The 21,907-nt window shown below is 39.0% G+C and overlaps 1 protein-coding gene and 1 pseudogene across 2 annotated transcripts in view; one reads left to right on the top strand and one right to left on the bottom strand.

The window, feature by feature from the left end:
- The window catches only part of DAD1 (defender against cell death 1), a 17,999-nt gene extending 838 nt beyond the window's left edge, over window positions 1-17,161 (top strand). Inside the window, exons 1-3 of one of the 2 annotated variants that reach the window (XM_011372755.2) lie at window positions 26-325; window positions 8,724-8,898; window positions 16,922-17,161. In XM_011372755.2, the coding sequence (XP_011371057.1) occupies window positions 115-325; window positions 8,724-8,854 (342 nt within the window). In that variant the 5' untranslated portion in view covers window positions 26-114 and the 3' untranslated portion in view covers window positions 8,855-8,898; window positions 16,922-17,161. Of the gene's footprint in view, window positions 1-25; window positions 326-8,723; window positions 8,899-16,921 lie in introns of those variants that run through there. The other variant, XM_011372756.2, reaches the window with a different exon arrangement.
- Window positions 17,162-19,794: 2,633 nt separating this feature from the next.
- On the bottom strand, window positions 19,795-19,913 carry LOC111747188 (annotated as a pseudogene).
- Between the last annotated feature and the right edge of the window lie 1,994 nt (window positions 19,914-21,907).

The following is a 21,907-nucleotide window of genomic DNA, read 5'->3' as shown; positions in this document are numbered from 1 at the left end:
GGGGGAGGGCGTAGCTGGGTTACAGCGGTGCGCATGCGCAAACGCCACATTCGGCGTGTCGTCGGGTAGATTAGGAGTTGGGGGAGTGCAGGCCGGAGCACCCAGTTTATAGTCATGTCGGCTTCAGTAGTGTCGGTCATCTCGCGGTTCTTAGAAGAGTACTTGAGCACCACTCCTCAGCGTCTGAAGTTGCTGGATGCGTACCTCCTGTATATACTGCTGACCGGGGCGCTGCAGTTCGGTTATTGTCTCCTCGTGGGGACCTTCCCCTTCAACTCTTTCCTCTCGGGCTTCATCTCTTGTGTGGGGAGCTTCATCCTAGCGGGTAATGATTCTATAAGTAATCGCAATAATGTGTTACTTTGGTGCGCTGATTTTATTCCCACAGTACTTTTTTTTTTTTTTTTTAAAATATCAGATCACTTCCTCGCGAAGTTGTGAGAGGAGCTTGCATTGCCTCTTTTTGTGAGTGGGGAAATTGAAGCTCAAAGATTATCATGTTTCAGACACCAAACAGCTCTCTAGGAGCTGGAATTAAATCTATAAAGAAACTACCTTCATGCTACCTCTCAACCTGGTGATCCATTTCACATCATATTGGTCCAGAGAAAACTCCATTCCGACTTTTACTTAGCTTTAACACCCTTTTCAAGTTGGTAGGCTTTTAAAATGGAAAACCCAACTCTGAAACATCTCACTGATCATTGGCCTAATCATTACTAACTTCCCTTGAAATGTTTCAATGAATAGTGTAAGAAATATAAATATAGGAGCTTTGCTTGTTGAACCATCCTTTAGTTGGCTTTGGCATTTAGCTGAAGCTGTTATTTCACTATCCTGAACTAAGTATTTGTTCACTTAGTTCTATTTTAGTTTTATTATTCTTTCTTGATTCTCAGCATTTGTTACTTTGTAGACTGACATGTTTAATGAGAGCTAACTGTCACCATAAATTTTTGCTCCAAATCTGACCTTTCTTGCTCAACAGGAATTCAATGACTGAGTCCAGACTTGGCTCAGGGAATGTTAGCCAGTCCAGTTTATTGGTGGCCACCATGTGGACCTTGTCAGTCACTGGTATTGCCTGCTCCATGACTTTGAAAACATGCCAGATTCATGTTTTTTAAATTTTTTTCCCCAGCGTGATCATCAGCAGTCAGGCCATCAATAGTTTTTTGAATCTAATAACAAGGTATTATGGTAAAAGGTCTGGGGATACATTAAGTATATGTTCCCTGTCTTCAACGAGTTTACAGTCTAGTTGGGTCACAGATAAAATACAGCATTAAAATGGTCTATGGACTTCATTTACAGTGGCAACTTCATTACAGCTTAAAGTTGTAGATGTGTAGAATACTTTTTCTACACATTCAAATTGCTAGTTCAGACTCACTACAGAGATACTGTACGTTCTCTCTTTCACAGAACTTCAAGTAAGCCTAAGCACTTAATGACTTTTGCAGTAGCCTGATCAGGAGTTGCAGAGTTAGCCTGTCGATTGAATATTTCATTATCTTTGAATTTTGCCTTAGATGACCAAGACCCAGTTCTTTGTGGCAGCATTATGACCTTCAGGAGTTGATATGGTACCATCATCAGATGACCCAGATACACTACCTTTTGCTCTAGATTTCCCCTCCCTTTCTCTCAAATACTGTTCATGACTAAGAATTTTTATTAGCTAGATAGGAAAAGGAATCTTGAGAACCTCTGGTAAATTTTGATGATTTTGTCTTCTGGGTCTGAAAAGAGTAGGAATAGGGCAGAACCTGAAAGCTGATTTAATAAAAGAAGACTTCTCCATGCTAAAATCATCCTAGCTTCATAAAATTCTAGGATTAAAATGACTCTTCAGGGCTATATGGAAATACATGGTTTGCTGAAGAGTGGATGTATACTAGAGTTTTAGATAAAACCAGAAGATTTTTTGAGCAGATAATTTTTCCATATGCCAAGTCCTGTTTTTGAGGCTATTGTGGCCAAAGGAAAATTGGTGAATTCCCTTCCCTCCTTCCCAGTGAGAAGTTGATGGCTTGTCATTGAAGAGAATGCCTAGGGAAAGGGCACTTTAATAGTGGAGTCAATTTGGGGAATCTAGATTTCCAGAGCTGTTAGATAACAGGTAATTGGGTCAGAGAAATGAAAGTCCCTTCAGGAAAAGAAAAAGATTTGTGACAGTTCTTAGTTTTATTTGCATTTCTTTCGACAGCATCAACATTACTGAATCCTGTCTGCTCTGGCATTTGTTAGCACAGATCCTCAACTGAAGACTAATGTTAATAGATAATTTGTATTCGAAGTTTACCCTTTGTTCTGATTGTTGGGAAGGGAAAGCCTTGTACCTATTTATGATGCTGGCAGTTTCTAACTTCTCTGTGATGTGTTTCCTGTTGGAAGAGAAGGGAGGAGGCCAGTTTGGCTGAGAGGGAATTGTAAGAGATTATGTTGACTGGTAGTACTGTATGCTAGAGCTTTGAGTGCTAGGGCCAAGGAATTTTGAATTTTATCCTGTAGGTAATAAAGCATCTCATGATTTAAAAAAATCTGAGTAAGGGAGAGACTTAAAATTGGTGTTAGTATGTAGGATGGATTGGAGAGAAAATTCTTAAGCCTGGTTCCTTAATTCTTTATGGCAGTCTCTTTTCTTCCATTTCTTCTGCGTGTGTTTGTTTAGCATATGCTCTTTGGAAATTAATCAGTACATTTTAAACCAATATGGAATGCTACCACACTTTTAAAGAGGCTGATGCTATTTGGGCCCGATGAAAATAGTCCATTTTCTTCTGTTCCATTATGCTTGGGAGACTAACCCATGGTTTAAGAAGGAGCCAGAAATTTTCAAGAAAATTGCGATTGAGAAACATTTTTATTTTTTGTTCAATATAGTAGGCTTTGAAAGGACCTCAGAGGTAGAATACTTTTTTCTTCCAGCTAGATTTCGAATATCCTCAGCAGCTGACTGTTTATTTTGCGGTTAGATATCTCTAGAGAAGGACATCTGTCCCTTTTTCAGAGTAATGTTTGAGTACTGGCAGCCCTTCTAGTTTCCTTTTTTACCTAACTAAAATCCCTCTTTCTGCTCATTTAAAGTGCTATGTAGGAGGGATAAGCGGAAAACATTAAGACTGTCCTTAGAATAAGTCTTTGATCTTGAAATCGTTTTTTAAGTCATTTCACAGCTTTGATTTGTTCTGTTCTCTAATCTAGATGAAGCAATTTTGGATTAAAAAAAATAGTTTGTATCCCCTAGTTTATAAACACAGAAGCAGTTTGATTGAAAGGCAAGGAGGCCTAATCCAGAATGTTTTCTGAGAGCTGTTGGGCTATGTGGACTGGGGTCCAGCATTTCTTTGGGAATTATCCATCAGATTTATGGGCCCTTATATTATCTCCCATAACTGCTGTCTAAGAGATTAGATTGGAAGTTTGCCAACTTTGTGCCAGAGAGTACCGTAAGTCTCTTTCATATCTATTGCTACCTCTTCATCCTCAGTGACTTAGGCTCTTTGACCGCTGTAAGCCTCCTTACTGATCTCCCATCCTCTGGTCCCTCTCTCACAGTCCATCTTCCACTGTGTTTGCAGGCTTGATTTAACTTGCCAATATGATTGTGCCACTCCTCACTTAAAATTCGTCTGTGGTTCCCAAAGAAAAATTAATAATTTTTTTCAGGGTATACAGGCTCTTTCATGATGTGGTCCCGTCCATATCTCCAGCTTTATCTCTGGCCTTTGCCCCCTGTACTTTATCCTCCAGCATTATTTACTTGTTATTCCCGGAATATGCTCCGATATCGCAAGCTATTTTACCTTTGCTTGGCTGCCTGGGAAATTCCTTTACTTCTTAGACATCTCAGCTCTAGCGCTGTTTTCCATTGGAACCTTTCCCTGACTGTCCTATATATTCCTGTTTCACTTTGTGTGTGTGTGTGTATGTGTGTTGTGTGTGTGTGTGAGAGAGATGGCACTTTGATATTGTGCTGTATCTGTTTGCATGTCTGTCTTCCCTTTGGAAGGTGAGTCTCTTGAAGGTAGGGGCTGTCTTTTCTGCTCTGCATCCTCAGTGCTTTAATACTGTATATGTTAAATTGCGAGCATGCTTATAAAAATTTAAGGAATATTGAGCAATAATGTGCCAGGTTCTCTGCCAAGCATTCAGCTGTGAAGCATAACTGGCCTCTTTTCTCACAGTTTATAGTCTAGTGGGAGATACAGACAAGTAAATATGGATATAGTGCTATGATGGAGAAGTTTTGGTGAGAATAGGAACCACAAATGGGCACTCAACCCTGCCCAGTGGTCATATAATACTTCCCCAATATGTTTGCTTTTATAAAATAATGCTTCAGAACTTCTTTCTTGACTCTCTTTATATTTCCTCTTTTCCTTTATTCTGTTGATCTTGCTTTATTTTTTTATTGAAAGAGGTGACAGGAATTCTTCCATCTTCTCACCAAGGAATCATAGCAGCCCACCTGCACTTGAAACCCTGCTGTTTGACTTACTTCCCATGATGGTGGATGATGTGTCCCTTACCTATCAAAGGCCAACTCCTTCACTTGTGCAGAGGATCCAGTCTTCTCTTGCTTACTCAGGACTCAGCTTCTGCAGTCATCTTTCCATTCTGCATCAGTAATTTCTCTCTGTCTCTTTTCATCATACTTTCATCATACAGATGTGCTCTAATATTGTCCAATTAAAAAAATTCATTTGACGCCATAGACCCCTCCAACTACCATTCCATTTCTTCTCCCTTATCACAGAATTCCTCGAAAGAACTTTCCGTTCTTTTTTTTTTTTTTTTTTGCCATTCATTCTTTAACTTGCTCTTGGTGGCGGTCTTTCCCCACCGCTAAGTGAAACTACTCTTGTCATCTTGCCAGATTTAGTGGCCATCTACCTCACCTTACCTGAGTGTTTAACATAAAACGTTAAACGTAGTTGGCTCCTTCCTTCTGTGTGAAATACTTTTCTTGAAGCTTTTACAACACTACACTTTCCTGGTTGTTTCTTCTCACCTGATTAGTTTTTCCTTCCTGCTGTTTATGCTAGGTGATTCTCTGTCTGAGGGCATGGTTCTTAACCCCTTCTCTTTGTATTTCTTTCCATAGGTGATTTTAAGTAATGTCTGTATAGCTATAACTACCACACTTATATTTTTAGTTTTGATCTGTTCCCCGAATTCCAGATTACTAAATTCACCTAGCCATTTGACATCTTTACTTGATGTCTGATATCAACTCCAGATTGAACCTTCCTGCTTAGCCATCTGCCTCTTCATCTGTGAGTACATGGTCAACATTGGTTGAGTGGTTGAAGCCAAAAATTTAGATTTCCTTGATCCCTTGATTTCTTTTATCTCCTACATCCATTTCATCAGCAAGCCCTGTCTTTTCCAAAATATAGCCTATATCTCTTCACTTCTGTCCATTTTTACCACCATAACCTGAACTCTTCTGCTCCTATGTGATTTCTCTGCTTTTTTAACTCTGCAGACTATTCTCCACATTGTAGTTCTAGCAACCTTAAACAGTGTAAATCAGATAATTTTATTCATCTGCTCAAAACTCTTAAATGTTGTTCCATTGCACTTAGAAGTATATCCAGGCTCTTTACTGAAGCTTACAAAGCCCACAGGATTTGGCCTTTGTCTCCCTCTTGCCCTTGATCACATCAGTCTGGTCAGTCTGGCCGCTATCCCAAGAACATGTCAAGATTGTTCTCGCTACCTGGAATGCTCTGCCCCTGGATCTTTGCATGGTTGACTCCACTCTTTCAAATTTTGATCTTAAATAGCACCTCCTTAGAGACACCTGTGACTACTAAATGAAAAGTATCTTCCCAGCCACTCTCTTATTACCTTGTTTTATTTTTTTCATAGCACATACCACTACCTCATATTTCTTTATTTGCTTACTTATATATTTCTCTCCATTGGAATATAAATTTCTTAGGATCCAGACTCTTGTCTGTCTTATTCTGTGCCATATTCCTAGCATCTGGGACAATGCATGGCACATAGTAGATGCTTAGTAAATATTTGGCTGAATGAATGAACATTTAAGGAGATAGATTAAATTAGAACTACTTAAATGGAGCAGGCTGCCTCAGGAGATATTAAATTTCCAACTTTGGAAGTACTCAGGGAGAGACTAAAGGATCATTTGTGGAGGAGCTTTTGAACAGGCGTCTTTTGCCTTTTATTTACTCCAATGCATCAGAGGGATATGACATCCCTATCAGATTTGGGAAAGTTTGTGATTTTTTACCTGGGGATGACTTATCAGGTTCTGGAATGGTGAATATACTTTGGAAAGATTCCTGGGTGATTCATGCAGCCTCCCCCAGCATGCCCACCCCTACCACCTGCTGGGCATTTTATGCATCAAATGGAGTGCTGGTCTTTATGACTTCCAGGGTCCTTTGCACCTCTGGGGGATGGTGATTCTTATGTTGTCATTGGAATAACTTGGGTTTCTATGATCATGATAATGGTAACACATCAGTCCATTATCCACCTTCATGGAATTCATGGAAAGCTTCCCTTTTCTTTTGTCCCCCCGTATTTCCCCAAACACTACTCTACCCCTGTCCTCCACCCTAATAGCCACTGTTAATAGCTTGGTATCTATTTTTCTGTGTGTGTGTGTGTGTGTGTGTGTGTGTGTGTGTGTGTGTGTGTGTGTAAAGAGAAATTAAGAATGGAAAAGTTTTTTGGCTTTTTTTCATTTAATGTATCTTGGCCATCTTTACTGTCTACTTATAGTTTATCTCATTTTCTTGAATAATTGCATGGGATTTCAGTATAATATATTTAATCCCCGTGATGACATTTGGACCGTTTTCATTTTTTTCTCCAACTTTACAAACATACTCTTAGAATGTAAGATAAATTCTTTACAAACATACTTTACAAACATACTCTTAAAATGTAAGATAAAGTCTTTAGTCAAAAAGTAAAAACATTTTAAATATTAATCAACATTGCCAGTTGCTCTCCCAAATGTGTGAACCAATCTGTACTCCATTCACAGTAGGATTTTAATTGGTTGCTCTCGCTTCAGTCAGTGTTCTTTATATTTTGAAGGGTCTAGGTGCTTGGAAAGATCAGTTGTGCTTCCACAATGTTTACATGTTTAAGTATAATGAAAACTCCGTTGCCATGGTAATGGACCCTGGAGACATAGTCTTCGTAGTTTTCTGATCTTTGGGTTAGATCTCAGTTGTTTCCTTTTCTTGGTTAGTGAGGGGATGGATTCTAGCCTGAAGCAAATTTGAGTTTTCTTAAGTAGTATAATCATTTATCACAGGCATACAGATATTTTGGAAGTATGTTCCTGGAGCTCCCTTTTCATGTCAGATGGTGACTGCAGCTAAGGCATCGGGGTGGAATCTTCAAGGGTATAGAATGTGGCAGTGGAGAGTTCTCTGTCAAAGTTAATAATATAACTTAGGTCTCCTGCCTTTTTTGACATGAGCAACTGCTGGAACTTTGAGATCAAAGATTTTCTGCAATTGTGAGGTCCTCATGGATATTTATAATCTCTGCTATACAATATTATCACATTCTCTTGAAAGTTATTTATCATTTTATAACTTTTTGTCATTTAGCCTAGTCCCTTTGTTATGCCTCAACTACATTCCAATCTAGATATAATTATAAACTTAAATCAGGAGGTAAGGGAGTTCTGAAGATATATTTTGGAGAGTTCTGAAGATGTGTATATATATATATGTATTTTTTTTCCTTGAGCGAGCCTTTGGTTTTTAGCCCAATTCTGAGAGGTTATATTTTTTCCTTTAACAATTAAGAGCATAAAACTTAAGTGTACAACTTGATGAGTTTTTAAATTCACCCATCTAGCCATCACCTAGATTAATATATAGAACATTACCAGCATCCTAGAGGCCTCTACTTTGTACCTTACCAGTTACCTCTTCTCCTGTGAAAGATAAAAAGCGCTATCCTGACTTGTATTACCGTAGATTGGTTTTGCCTTATTTTAAGCTTTATATACATTGAATCATACAGCATTTATTTTTTTTGTGCCTGGCTTGTATTTGTAGAATTCATCCATGTTATGAAGTTCCTTTTTTAATTTTTGTTGTTGTTTTTGGCTGATTCCTCGCCCTCCTCCCCGGTTTTATTAATAATTGATATATATCACTGTATAAGTTTAAGGCATACATCATGATGGTTTGATTTACACATATTGTGAAAAGGTTAGCACAATAGGTTCAGGTAACATCTATCTTCTCATATAGATACAATAAAAGAAAAACATTTTTTTCTCCTTTTGATTAGAACTCATAGGAATTATTCGCTTAACAACTTTTCTACATGTCATTGTAGAAGTGTTAGCTGTAGTCATTGTGCTGTGCCTTACGTCCCTAGCATTTATTTATTTTGTAACTAGAATTTTGTACCTTTTTACCACCTTCCTCCAATTCCCCTTACCCCCCCCTTCACCCCTCTTTATTGCTGTTTAGTGTCCTATTGTATGCATAGGCCATAATTTATCCATTTTACTGTTGATAGACATTTAGATTGTTTCCAGTTTGGGGCTGCCATGGGTATTATTCCTGTACATGCCTTTTGATTCATTTATGCATCATTTCTGTTAGAATGGAACTTTTGGGTCGCAGGGTATGTGTGTGTTGATTAGCATTCATATTTGTTTCATACTTCTAGATAATTATTTTTGTGTTTTGTTTCTTGTACAGTTTGTCTGAGAATACAGATCAACCCACAGAACAAAGCAGATTTCCAAGGCATCTCCCCGGAACGAGCCTTTGCTGATTTTCTCTTTGCCAGCACCATCTTGCACCTCGTTGTCATGAACTTCGTTGGCTGAATCAGTCCCATTTGCTTAATTGAGGAGTGGGAGAAGAGAAGAATGTAAGTGATGATCGTAGCCTTTGTCCCATCATGTTGATTTTAGAAATAGAAATTGGTGGGGCTGGTTTTGATCATGGTTGGCAGTGTTCCCATATTGCTCATAAGAGTTTGCAGAATTTTCTGTCTTCAAAGTATGCATTAATATCATCATGCTTCATCAGTGCTGTCACTCTCGGTCATTGCCTTCTTACTGTTCTGCAAATCATTAAGATAACAGAAAATGAGAGTTTGCCTGTAGCTAACACATTAATTTCTGCACCAGTAACTCCATGAAAATAACTCTGAGATCTTGGAAGAGACAAAGTTGTAGGTTTTGCTTTTAGATTTGCTCTGTAATTTTTTCTGGTTTTGTTCTCAGATGACTTTAAATGCTGGGCCACTGTCTCTGTAGTGCCTAGTATAGTGCTTACACTGGATAGACATCTAGTATAATATATGCTGAATGATTGACTGTGGCCATTTATTTGCCTGCCTGCTTTGTTTTTTCTTTTTTCTCTTCTTTCTTTTGTTCGTTTGTTCATTTGTTCATTAACAGTAGAGCTCTTTTTCTAAACAAACTCTTATATAGAATCTCAGTATATAAAGTAGCAGTGAAACTGGAATCATTTTCATCGACAGAAGTTGAAAAGCCCTCTGTTTTTAGACTCTCCTTCTTATGTGGTATGCCTCCCTCTCAAGGATTTTCTGAAAGCTCTAAGAAGTACATGGTGCTTTCCAAACTATGTCTCAACACTCATTTTATAATTAAGAAAGCAGAGGTTCAGAACACAGGTCTAGTGGCCTTTCCTGACTACATAGCTAAGTGTTTACAGAATAGTGCAGTGGTACTCTTGGTTCAGTGTTCTTCCAGTACCCATGTAGCTTACTGATGAATGAATGCACTGTTTTCTTTGCCTTTTCATTACAAAATTTAGTGTTGCTCTTAGTAGGTGGTAGAGAAAAGAGAAGCTTAGGTAATGTTATCCTATTTGGGGAAGAAGATCCCAGGACTAACTTTTTTCTATCACTAGCATTTTTGTACTGATCAGAAATCCAACACAAGAGTTAGAACAACCATACAAAGTGAATGCCATAATGTGACAATGACTATACTTCAGTTTCTGGCATGAATTAATTAGTTACTTATAATATTAATATAGATCCTTTTCTATATTAGTTAATAGTCCCTCAAAAACTGTTCTGTTAGTTCAGATAAGGTTTCATTTTTGGTGGTGGTAAGTTGACAGATTGTTTATTTCAGTGAAAAAGTTTGGGAACCATCTCTTTCTGCTATTCTAATACAGTTTAACTCTTTGGAGAACTGATGAGGACTTCGAGTTGTCCTTCCTCTTCTTCCCTTTCTATGTGTCACTCAATGCCTTGTTACTGGAAATACAAAGAAAAGTAAACTATAGCTTCTACCTTCTTGTAGGGGAGAAGGCATGTAAACACAGCAGTTAAAGAAAGCGTAGTTTGAGCCACACTAAAGATGTGGACAAAGTACCATGGAAGTCCAGAGAAGGTAGCCACTGTACCATCTGGAGCAGAGACAGCAGATGAAGTGTCTGACCAGTAACTCCTTAGTACAGCTAGGAAGCTGACTCACCGACATTGACCTTAAACCTGCAAACATCATGGATAACTTGGGCTGTCTGGTAGTAACTTTGCTGGAAAGGTCATAAGTCTTCTGATTATCTTATTCTAGATTTCTCAAGTTTTTCTAGATGAGTCACGTGTATGCTTAAGAAAAAGCCCAAACATTTGGGCTCAGGGAGCTACCAAATCATGGAGAATTATTTCCTAGGGATGTCACGTTTGGAGGAGGACTCTGCTGCGGAGAGCTTAGTATTTCAAAATTATGACAAAAATAGACAGAAAAAAGCAGGCTCAGCAGAAACTGTGTACTGCAGATTATTATAACAACTTAGGGCCACCTGTTCAGCTGGGAATTATGGGCCCAAGGTACAGCAAAATCTTCTTATCTCATATGGCAGTGTGAAATCATTTTATAGAGAGTATGTTCTCTGGGAGATTGCTCAGGGGTTTTTCATAGAGATCCTTCATTTGACATATACTTTACCGTCCTGCTCTCAGTTTTTAACCTAGTATGTATTTGCCCTTTTTATGTGCTTTTAACTCAGTTCTATGTGCAGTGTGCCACAACACTTTTAAAATAGTTTCCAAGTAAGTTCTCAATGTTTATACCAACTCAGAAGGTAGAACAAAACAGATTGAATATTCTTCATACTTGCCAAGTACATTGAAAGTTGGGTATAAAAAAAAAAAATCTAGTGTACCACTCTTGGATGAATTTGGGAGTGACATTTAAAACAGTAGCTACTCTGAAAAAGGAAGATCAAAAGAAAATGGCATTGAGTTAAAAAAAGTTTATTCCAGGAGAAGTAAGAAAGTTAACATAGTGGGAGCTCGCTGTAGGCCAGGCTTTAAGTGCTTCTCGTTCTGTGTCTTATTTTCAAAATTATCTCATGAAGATAGGCTTGCTAATTCTATTTAGAGATGCGAAACAGGTTTAGAGAGACTTGCTGGAAGTCTTGTAACTAGTCTGATAATACAGTCTGACTTAAAATTTTTATTTCTCATTTTTGCATCACCATCCTCCCCCTTATTACTTCCCTTTCTTTGCTTTTATTAAGACAATTTAAAAAATACAGAAAAGTACAGAGAATAATATAACAGACATCCATATTTCCACCACCTAGAATGAATGGATTTTGAACAGATTAAACATTGTAGATTTAGTTGAATCCCTTCGAATTCCTCTCCAGTCTCAGTTCCGTCCCTCTGCTATAAGACTTGAACTTCTTCATGGCAGTTTTGTTCAGTCAGGACTAATATAAAACCTAGATCTGATAAACACAACCTTTTCCAAACTTTAGACTTTGTGGTCTCCTGAAAACATGTCCAAAGGTGGCAGCTTGAGAAGCCCTGTGGTAAAAGCTGCTCAGTTAGTTGGCAGCACTGGTTAAAGATGGCTGTCCCGGCGGGCAAGAGCAGACTCAGTATTTTTTAGATTATCAAGAAAATGAAAATGCAAAAGTGAAAAATGCTTCTAGTAAGCTTCTGAGCTGGTAGAATTCATGCGCACCTAAAATGATGATCAATGCTTGGTGCTTAGGTGACAGTGAATCTTTTGAATGAATGCATGACACAGAAGCTCAGTAGATTTGAATATTTAAAAATTCACATACTTTCTGTAATTATATCCTGTTTTGTTTTTCTATGTTTCGGTGCAGTTCTTTAAAAACAAAATATGTCAGCCTATCTCAAGTGTTCTCAAGAGAAATGAAAAAGAGGGACATAGCTACATTGGATCACGGTTTAGGGAGGAAAGTTCCTGGACTTGGGCCTTGGATCAGAGGGTAAAGTGAAATGGGTGCAAAGGGACAGACTTGAACTTGGAAGTTTGCTTAGCCTGGTGGAGATGGTTTGGCTAATGCTCGTGTTAAAACCTTGTTAGCGTTGCTTTGTTTTTATAATGGAGATTATTCTCCCGGATGTCTTTAAAACTTCATAGTGTTTAATCCTTGCTGGAGCAAGGGGGCTACAAGGCTGGGGAGAACATAACTGACAAGTAGTACTATTTACAAATACGCAATTACTGTTGGCTTTTCAGATTCATCAGTGAAGTATAGTAATCTAGAGAATTATCTCAGAAAGGAATAATATTATTCTTTAGGCTCTACTGCCACCTAGTGGATCATACATTTCGTGTGATGAGAGAATGTACTACAAAGCATAAGAAGAGGTGAGTCTCTGGGAAGAAGCCCCGATATCTTTGTGGTAAAACCTAGTTTTTTTCCCAGTCACAGGAGGGCAGCAGAGGTCCAGGTGGGCTCAGATGCTGCGTGGGGGTTGCTTTACATTCTGGCCAGAAGTGGGCAGTGTCGAGTTAGGCACAAAGGGCATGGAGCCTTCAAGTAGCCCAAGGCTTTTGTTACACAGGGAAGACCAAGGGTTTATTTCCTTTTCGTATATTGTCAGTTCAGGAGCTCCCTTTTGGTTTGTTCTAGACCTGTTTTTGCTCTCAACATGACCTTCCACTGGCAATAATCTTTAATTTTTTGTTGGGAGTGGCCATTTATTTTTTATTTTATTTTCCCTGAGATTTCACCTATAGTGAATTAGATTCAGCCACCAAATAAGTTCTCAGAAAGGAAACTATTCTAGATTTATAGCACATATTTTGAATTAAGCATAGCATAATCTTTTCTTAACAACCTTTTTCCTCGGAGGGCGAGATTAATTCTTTACCTGTTATTCTTAAAACCTTGAATCTGCTTATTTTGTTTACTAAAAAACACTAATTGATGACTCTAATGGGTGATTGAGCTCTATTGAATTTGGTCCATTTAAAGCTGAGAGAGTGTAGGAAGGGAAGGGTAGGAGAGAGAGAGATGGTGGGAGAGAAAGAGGAAAATCAAGTAGATTTGTGTTTATGAATTTCATTGTTGCCCTCACTTCCTGCCTTATTTTCTCCATCTGTGCAGCTTGATGATTCCCCCTCTAAGTCATCCCTGCCTCCAGGTTGCATAGGAGCCTATTCAGGGGCTCTCAGGGGTCCACTGTGCATGCCTCTAATGCTGCACTTACCACATCATTATGAAACTATTCATTTACTTTCCTGTCTCTCCCATTGAGGGTAGGGACCTCAGGGCTTAGCACAGGCTAACAGTCACAGTGTGTGTTTGTCGAATGAGCGCATGATGAATAAATCATTTTCAAGTGCAAGAAAATGCTATATAAAATAGTTATATCAATAGTTTAGTGGATGCTAAGGCATGTGGAAAATACCGTGGAAGGAAGAAGCCAAGAGAATTCATTCATACGAGGGACTGTGAGGCGGGGCACGAGCAGGAGCCTGGAAGTTGAAAGGCCTGCATCGTTGGCTTTGTTCTGTCGTGGAGTGCTGGGTAGAATGGACTGACGAGCTTTCCCTCAGCCTTAGTTTCCCTGTCTGCATAGTGAGGGGATTGTCATCAGTCTCTCGTAGCTGTTAAAGTCTCTGATTTGTAGAATTCATGATAGTTCTCATTGTATTTGAGGAGGATTGAGCTGTTTGTGTAGATCCTCAGTTGGGCTTTGCTGTTTTTTTTTTTTCTTCAAAAAAATATATTTTTTAAATCCATATTACCAGATTCTCATTATTCACTCACAGGAGGTAGAAAGTTAATGTGTGACTATAACAATACACAATGTTTATACAAGGCCTTTTACAAAATTAGACATTTGTAAAATGTCTTAGAGTTATCACCAGGCTTGCAGGACTCACATACATTCCACATACACTTTTACACACACTAACCCATGCGATCCTCACAGCCCATCCTATGGTGGAAGTACCCAAATAGTCTTTCTGTTTTACACATGAAGTAACTGTGGTGAAATTTAAGTTGACTTGTCTAGGCCCTGGAGCTAATAAGTGACTGAGGGGGAACTTAATAACAGACATTTTAACTCCAAAATTTTTTTTCCTTTTCTATTTTGCTTAAAGACTTTTGGGTGATGAATATATATACACAGCTTGTTAGAAGGTTTTCATTCAAAATATTAAATTTCTCTTTTTTAAGACAGGAAAGGTTGATAAGGTAGGATGAAGTTAGCCTGTCTAAAATGTTTCAGCAAAGTTGGTCATCTTTAATACGATCCAGAAGAAATGCAGGAGAACTGACTTTATCCAGAGAGGGTAACCCTGGACCCAGCGTTGTCCATTAGGACTTTTTACAGTGTGGGGATTTTCTAAGTCTGCACTAGCTGGTATGGTAGCTACCAGCCACATGTGGTCGAACATTTGAAATGCGGCTAAGTGACTGAAGAGCTGACGTTTTAATTTCATTTAATTTTAACTAAGTTTAAATAGTCATTTGTGGCTAGTGGCCATGGTGTTGGACAGAACTGCTCTGGACAGATCTGTCAAATTTTCAGGTTAGTTTCCTCATTTATAAAATGAGAGGATTAGATTAGTTGATCTTTAAAGTTCCTTTCGTTTTTAGAAATATACTATCTGTGCCTTCTGAAATTATAGTGATTGAAATTGAGCAATGAACCTAGAATTTCTGCAGAATGGTCTTTGATTTGCATTTTCTCTAATTTCAGTTTTAATTGGGTGACCAAGATTCTGGATGAGATGGATTTGAAGGAAAATCAGTATTCGAGCGTATCTGCTCCGTACTAGTGTCTGAATAGAGATGGTGCTGGAGAGAAATACAGGTTCCAAATAGAAATGACCCTGTCTGGCCTTATCTTTCATATCTATACAGGGAGTAATTATTTTTTAACAGTTCTTTGCATTGTGCCTTGCTTTCTTTTAAGATGATTAGAACAGACTGGTCAAGTGGTGCTGTCTTTTCTGCAGGAGTGAAATAGATTGAAGAAGTCATGCTAACTTATCTCAGTTAAGTGTCTTCCATTTTGCATGTCTCGATAATGGGAAGAAAATTTATTAGTAAGTTTCCTGAAACCTTTATCTTTCGTTTAGCAGGGGATACCGTTCTTCTGAGCTGTTGAGCAGTCCAATTTTATTGAACTAACATTTCAAAGAATCCTAGAACCTTTGCTTTTAGAATACTGTCTGGTGAATATATTTTTGCCTTCAAAGAAGGGAGCAGATCTTTGTAAATAGAATTTTCTGAAAACCACTATCAAAGACTCTTATGAGTCGTTTTGCCTTCTCGATGGACCAGCCCCACTGTCTTAGATCTAAATTTTTTTATATCATAGAATGTCAAAACTTGACTTTTGTACTAAACTAGTATTTCTTTTATAATTCTAAATGTTTCAAGGCTCTTCACTGAAATGGCCCTATGTTCTAGTCCTTTTTCACCTCAACCGTTAGAACCGATGTGTTATATTAATTCATACTCCGTTACTTTAAGAAATTTGACGGAGTGAAAAGATGAGTTTAATAGGTCTGTTTGTTCTTCTTTGGCACTTTTCATTCCATTTTTGCTCGCTCTTAACACATTTCTCACAATTCCACTGATGTAAGAATGTTCAGCAATTATGTAGCATTTCTCTAAATACCATTGTTAGTGAAATAAAAGCACTCTGGCTAGAAGTCTAAGACCTTTCCTTTAAGCTCTGGTGCTGGAACCTCCAGGTCAGAGCCAATACACAAAGTACCCAGCTCTTCTGAAAGGTAGTGTTTCCCAACCTTTTTCAAGTCATGACACACATAGAAGATTACATTATTTTCAAGTCATGACACACATAGAAGATTACATTATTCTTATGGCTCACTGCAGGAAAATCGGCTGCTTATGGCTGGAGTCTTTGGAGCCCCTGGGCCCAGGGGTCACTCTCTGACTGCACCCGTGTTGTGGCACAGTTCTCCGGGAGGCACAGGAAAGGAAGCCTGTGTTTGCGAGGCGGGGCGCCATTTCACAGCTCCAGCTCCCAGTCTCGTCTGACTAGCAGCATTGTGGACACTTGGAGTTATTCTCCACTTTCTTGCCAAAAAGAACCTTATCTTTAAATGAAAGCGAAATTATTTCTTCTGTATTTCCTTTGTTAAATCTGAGATTGGGAATTTTTCTAGACTTTCTCTCTTGAATTCTTTCTTCCTCCATCCTCCCCAGAATGGGCATTTAATGCTTTATAAGCTTTCTTTTTATAAGATCCAGAGAAGCTCCTTAGGCTGAATTGCAACCTCCTCACTTCAAAGAGTTTGTGGGCTAGCGGTCAGAGGGAATTCTGTAAAGGCATGCAGCCAATTAATTGTAGAGCTGGAGTTAGAACCCAGGTCTACCAGTTCCTAGTCACCTTTGCCATGGTGCACTGGAGTTCAGATTTGAACTTGAAGTTTTATGGATTCCTCTATAAAATGTTCTGTGAAAAATGTTTGCTTTCTTCTGGTTATAGCCTGGCTTAAATACTGCCCAGCATTTGGGAACTCCACTGCAGTCTTTGTGTTTGTGGGTTTAGAATTTAAATGGAAGGATTTGGGGCCCTGTCTGTAGTATCCTAAGACATTTAAAAAAAAAAAACCTTGGATATTTCCTCTTACTTTTCTACTTCTTTCTTTTAGGTTTACTTTTTGATTTCCCTTGGAGAAGAGCTCTTAAGATGGCAGCTTGCTGGACACATGGATTTTCTTCAGACTTATACTTACTGCCGGCTCTGATTTGGTGCGCTGGTGGAGCCAGAGAAGTTCCCTCTCTTCTCTATCAGAACGACTTCATAATGAGCATTTATTAACATGACCTCTCCCCTCCATTAAGTGTATCTTTTTTGCCTTCCACATTAAATTCCATGCCACTCCTTTCAATGCCTCTGACTCTGTCTTTTGTTTTTATTCTTTATTGGTGTCAGAATCCGTTTTCTCCTTCTATCCTCTGTGCAGAGCTCTTTAGGAGTTGATAACTTGCAACTCTGAATCTACTTTCATGTTTTGATTAAGTGAATTTGAAGTTAATGACAAAAGACAGTGCCGACAACCCTGGGAGAAGACAGTCCTTTGTCTTTTCCCTGGAGTTGGTAATCCTTTACTAATCCTTCGTTGTTACAGGTGATTCCGCTCTTACGACACAAAGCATTCCTGGAACGGTGTCATGAAGCACTTTGTTATAAATTGAACTGTGTGCTTCCACATTTATGGCTGTTTCGATTATGTTTTCCTGGCGGAAAGTGAAATAAGCATCTCTTAGGCAATGTAAGCAGAGTGCAAAGAGTGAGGGTTTTGTATATATGGTTATTTATAGGATATAGTACTCTCCGAATATTTCACAAATATTCTCTCGTTATTCTTGCAGTTATCTCAGGGGTTCCAGTCCTCATTAGTTGAAGAAATTGAAGCTTATATTTGTAACTTGCTTAAGACCAGAGTTGAAGGCACAGCTTGGATAGAATGATAGGTATGCCGGCTGAAGCCCAGGCATGTTTATATGTACCATGCCAGCAGCCCCATTTCCATCTTGGATGCAAAAATAGGAAATGAGCCATGTTGAGAATTCCACTATTTAAATTTAGCTGACTGCTGAGATGATGAATTGTGTTCTAGAGGTTCTCCAACTTGGCTGCACATTAGAATATCTTGGGGAGCTTAAAAACAAAATCTCAATGCCAGGTCACACTGCAGACCAATAAGAATCTTTGGGGGTACTTTGCATAGCTATCCAGATGATTCTCATGTGCAGCCAAGGTGGAGAGGCACTGCTCTGGATTCTTGATATCAAAATGTAGCCCATTGACTAGCAGTATTGACATCTTCTAGGAGCTTATTTGAAAAGGAGACTCAAGCCCCACCCCAGACCTTACTGAAGCATAATCTTTATTTTAACATGGTCCCAAGTAATTCATGCATATGTTAAAGTTTGAGAAGCACTGATCTAGAGCAATGGTTCTCAAATTTGGTATATTTCACAACTACCTGGGAATTTGGTAAAAGCTTGGGCTTCTATGTATTATTAGCTCTTTATGTAACTCTGATATACAGCTAAATTTGAGCTCTAGATCAGGAGTTGGCGGATTTTTTCTTAAATGAATGTGCATGGCTATGTTCCAACAGATCTCTACAAAAACAGGCTGTTGGTCCATGGGCCATAGTTTGCCATTCCTAGGGATACTCGTTCACTAAAATTATGATTGATCAATGTAATTTGCTTTAAAACTTATATACAGATATCATCTAGCTTTGTCAGGAGGCTTCTGGATTACTTTTACTCTGATAAACATGTTTTGAATAAGAAAAGCTTCTGAACTTAAGACAAATGGGTTGAAAACTGGAAGTAATAGTAATTTTATCAAGGAAGACAATTTTCAGAGCCTTTAATAAACAGATTTTCTTTAATATCTCCCAATGATATTGAGATACGTAGGACAGATTCTAAATTCCCATTTATTGGATTAGCTCTTGTCTCAGAGGTGATTTATCCAAGCCAGTTACCATCAATCAACAGGAAACCTTCTTTCATATGTCTTTTCACCATTTGCAGTAGGACAAAAACCTCCAAACTGTTTCTGGAGTCTTTAGTTTAAATTTAGTTAAAAGCTCATTGAAGGTGACTCATTTGTCTTTAGGTTTCTATTGACTGGCTTAGTGGTTCTCAACTCTATGCAAAAGAAGTAGCTGTGGAACTATTCCTTCAAGCTTAAAAAAATGCATTACTTGCAACTCTGAATCTACCTCCCCCTACTTTCTTGAGTTTCTGATTCAATGGTGTTTCTGTTTGTTTTAGCTGAAGTAGCTGAAGACATGGTAGATGAGAGGCACTACACCACGATAGATATTCTGTTCATTAGATGTCTCTTTCTGTCTCCGGACCTTTCCTACACCCACCGGCTGTGTTGTAATAATGCCTCCCCTGGGCCTGGCACATGGGTGCTCAATATAGCATGTTGAACAAGTGGCTTTTGAGTACCACAGTATTCAATACAGAGTGAGATGTAGCCTAGTATTTGCTGCTGCCTCTAGCTCACCACCTTTAGGGGTGGGTTTATTTTTATTTTCTGTGCACTTTTGTGGGGCCGGAAGCCATTTGCCACAACCACTGTACATAGTCTGTTCCCTGCCATTCTTTGCAGTGGCTGGAAGCCCAGCCCTGAGCACCTCCTGCCCACACATTTCCTGCCCCCTATCACATGGAAACCATCTCATGTTTTCTTCTCTTGGCAGTGTACACCTTTGACCTCTTTGATCACATCTTTTCATCTTGTGCTTCAAAACACTTTTGTTATGATGGTTGGGAAATACTTGGGTAGGTCACAGAGACCTGTTCCATGCTTTAGGAGGCTCAGCAAGCTAGCACGGGCCGGTTACCAGAGGCTGGGGAGCTTGTGTACAAACTCAGTGTGACCCAGCTGTTCTCCCATCTTGGTGGCTTGTAGTCCTGGGTGTCTAGACTAAAGCTGCAGTGCTATATAACTTTCTAATCACATTTCACTTAATTTTTTTTTTTTTTACACCTACTGCACCCAGTCTTCCTAGGTGGTCTCCCATTCAAGTACTAACCAGGCCCAATCCTGCTTAGCTTCTGAGATCAGATGAGATTGGGAGTGTTCAGGGTGGCATGGGTATAGGCCTCACTTTAAAAAATTTAACAAATATCAAAAATGGATTTCTCCCGTAAGGCAATACAACACTTTCCAGAACAGGGATTTTAGATGAGAGAATGAGAAAAAAAAGGAAGTTTATGAAGAACTAAACAAAAGAATCATTTTATTTGCTTACATTGTATTAGTAGGTGAGTCCAAGCTTATGCAAAACTACTGTCAGTGGGATGAAAATGGCATATTTTCAAGCTACCAGAGAGGCAACCTGGTGTTGCAGAAAGCACTTGATCTCAAAGTGCTGATTCAAGGACCTGTTCTTCCACTTATTGTCTGTTTACATTTTGTGGACCTTTTGTCTTTAAAATTTAGCAAATAATTAATTAGGCATCCAGGCACTGTGTTAAGACACCACCCTCAATGTCCGGGGTGAGTGCATAACATTGACTGTCTACCAGATGTCTGGCATGGTATTAAGCATACCCCATTATGTGTTCCTATACTCTCATGAAGTAGGCGGTTGGTATTCTCCTTTTCCAATGAGGAAATGGAAACTCGATTTGTAAGTGGTAGAGTTTGAATCTTCTGATTCCAAAGCATCTGGATTAGGCCTTGAATGAGATAAAATAAAAAGCATGGGGATAATAATACCTCACACTGTTGTCCCAACAAAACATAAGTGAAAGTACCTTGTTAATATAACTGCTCTACAAATGTATCAGTACTCTCATAGCAGTCATCAGAAATGCTGAGAACTGATCCACACATATTACTTTTCTCTCTGAGCGATATGTTCAGTTTTACTGGCTTTCAGCTAAAGCACTGTGGTGGCCAGTGGCAGGCCTTCCTCTTTCCTCCAAGGAGGGAGATGCCCCCAGGAGCCCCCATTAGGGTCTGCTATTCGTCTCTGCTCTGCCTTATTAAATCCCTGGTATGAACAATGTTTTTAACTTTTTATTAATGAAATTTACACACACACATGTCAAGGCGCAAATAAAATAAACTCACAACAATTATCAACATTTTATCCCAGTCTAGTTGCAGGGTATTAATAATTAACATCTGGTGAAAGAGCCCATTCTTTCTGTTACTCTATCATCTAGTTAAAAAATATTTGAGAGCCTATTCTGTGCCAGGTACTAGAGATACAGAGGTGGTCAGAACAGAGTTCCTGAGGCTTAAATTCCAGTTGGAAGAGAGCCAGATTAGCATAAATAGAATCATGTTGTAAGTGGAGTGAAAGAAATAAACAGTATGATGTGATCTTAAATGGGGATAGGGTAGCTGGACCTACACAGTGGTCAGGAAAGACCCCTCCGAGCAGGTGACATTTAGGCTGAGAAGGAGTCAGCCATAGACCAGTGGGAGTGTGCCTAGATATTCTGTAACTCCCTCTCATTGCCAAATGATTGAATAGTGGAGTCTGCATGTGCAAACGTATTGCCTCAAGAGATCGCTAACATCAACTTTTATTGAGTAGAGAATGCCTCCTAAATGTTCAGGGCTCTGTTTTGCCATTCTAATTTGATCCTATAGGGGGATCAAGTAGGTTCAGAGTCACAGAAAAGTGAAAGGACATCCAGGCAGAATGCAAGACATGGGCCTTGGGAGTATCCTGAGATTCCAGTCTGTTCATGTACTCCTTCCTCTATGACGGCTGCAACTGGAAACATCTGGGACTCGGGTGTCCATAGTGCTTGGTGGAAAGCCAGGGGATGCAAGCCTAGTTCACTGTGATCTCAAGCAAGCCACTACCCTGTTTCCTTGTCCGTGATGGGGGGAGATAATCCTGTGCTTAGGCTTACCAAAAAGATCAAAAGAGATGTTTGCTTTGGTGTTGTACAGATGCAGGATATTCATAAAGATTCTAGATAAAGGATGTCACCACACTTATATCCTTTGGTAAATCAGGGGAATAACTTGGGTTGGCAAGGAGAAGTGAAGGCACCCCAGAGATTGCTAAAAGTAGTGTCTCGAAGTCTCCACTGGAGAGAAGTCCTTTTTAAGGTTAACTCAGTTTCCTCCC

This window comes from Pteropus vampyrus, unplaced genomic scaffold, assembly GCF_000151845.1.
Source record: "Pteropus vampyrus isolate Shadow unplaced genomic scaffold, Pvam_2.0 Scaffold213, whole genome shotgun sequence".
NCBI classification, from domain to species: domain Eukaryota; kingdom Metazoa; phylum Chordata; class Mammalia; order Chiroptera; family Pteropodidae; genus Pteropus; species Pteropus vampyrus.
The sequence above is the reverse complement of the archived record's forward strand: the minus strand, read 5'-3'. Positions and strand labels throughout refer to the sequence as shown.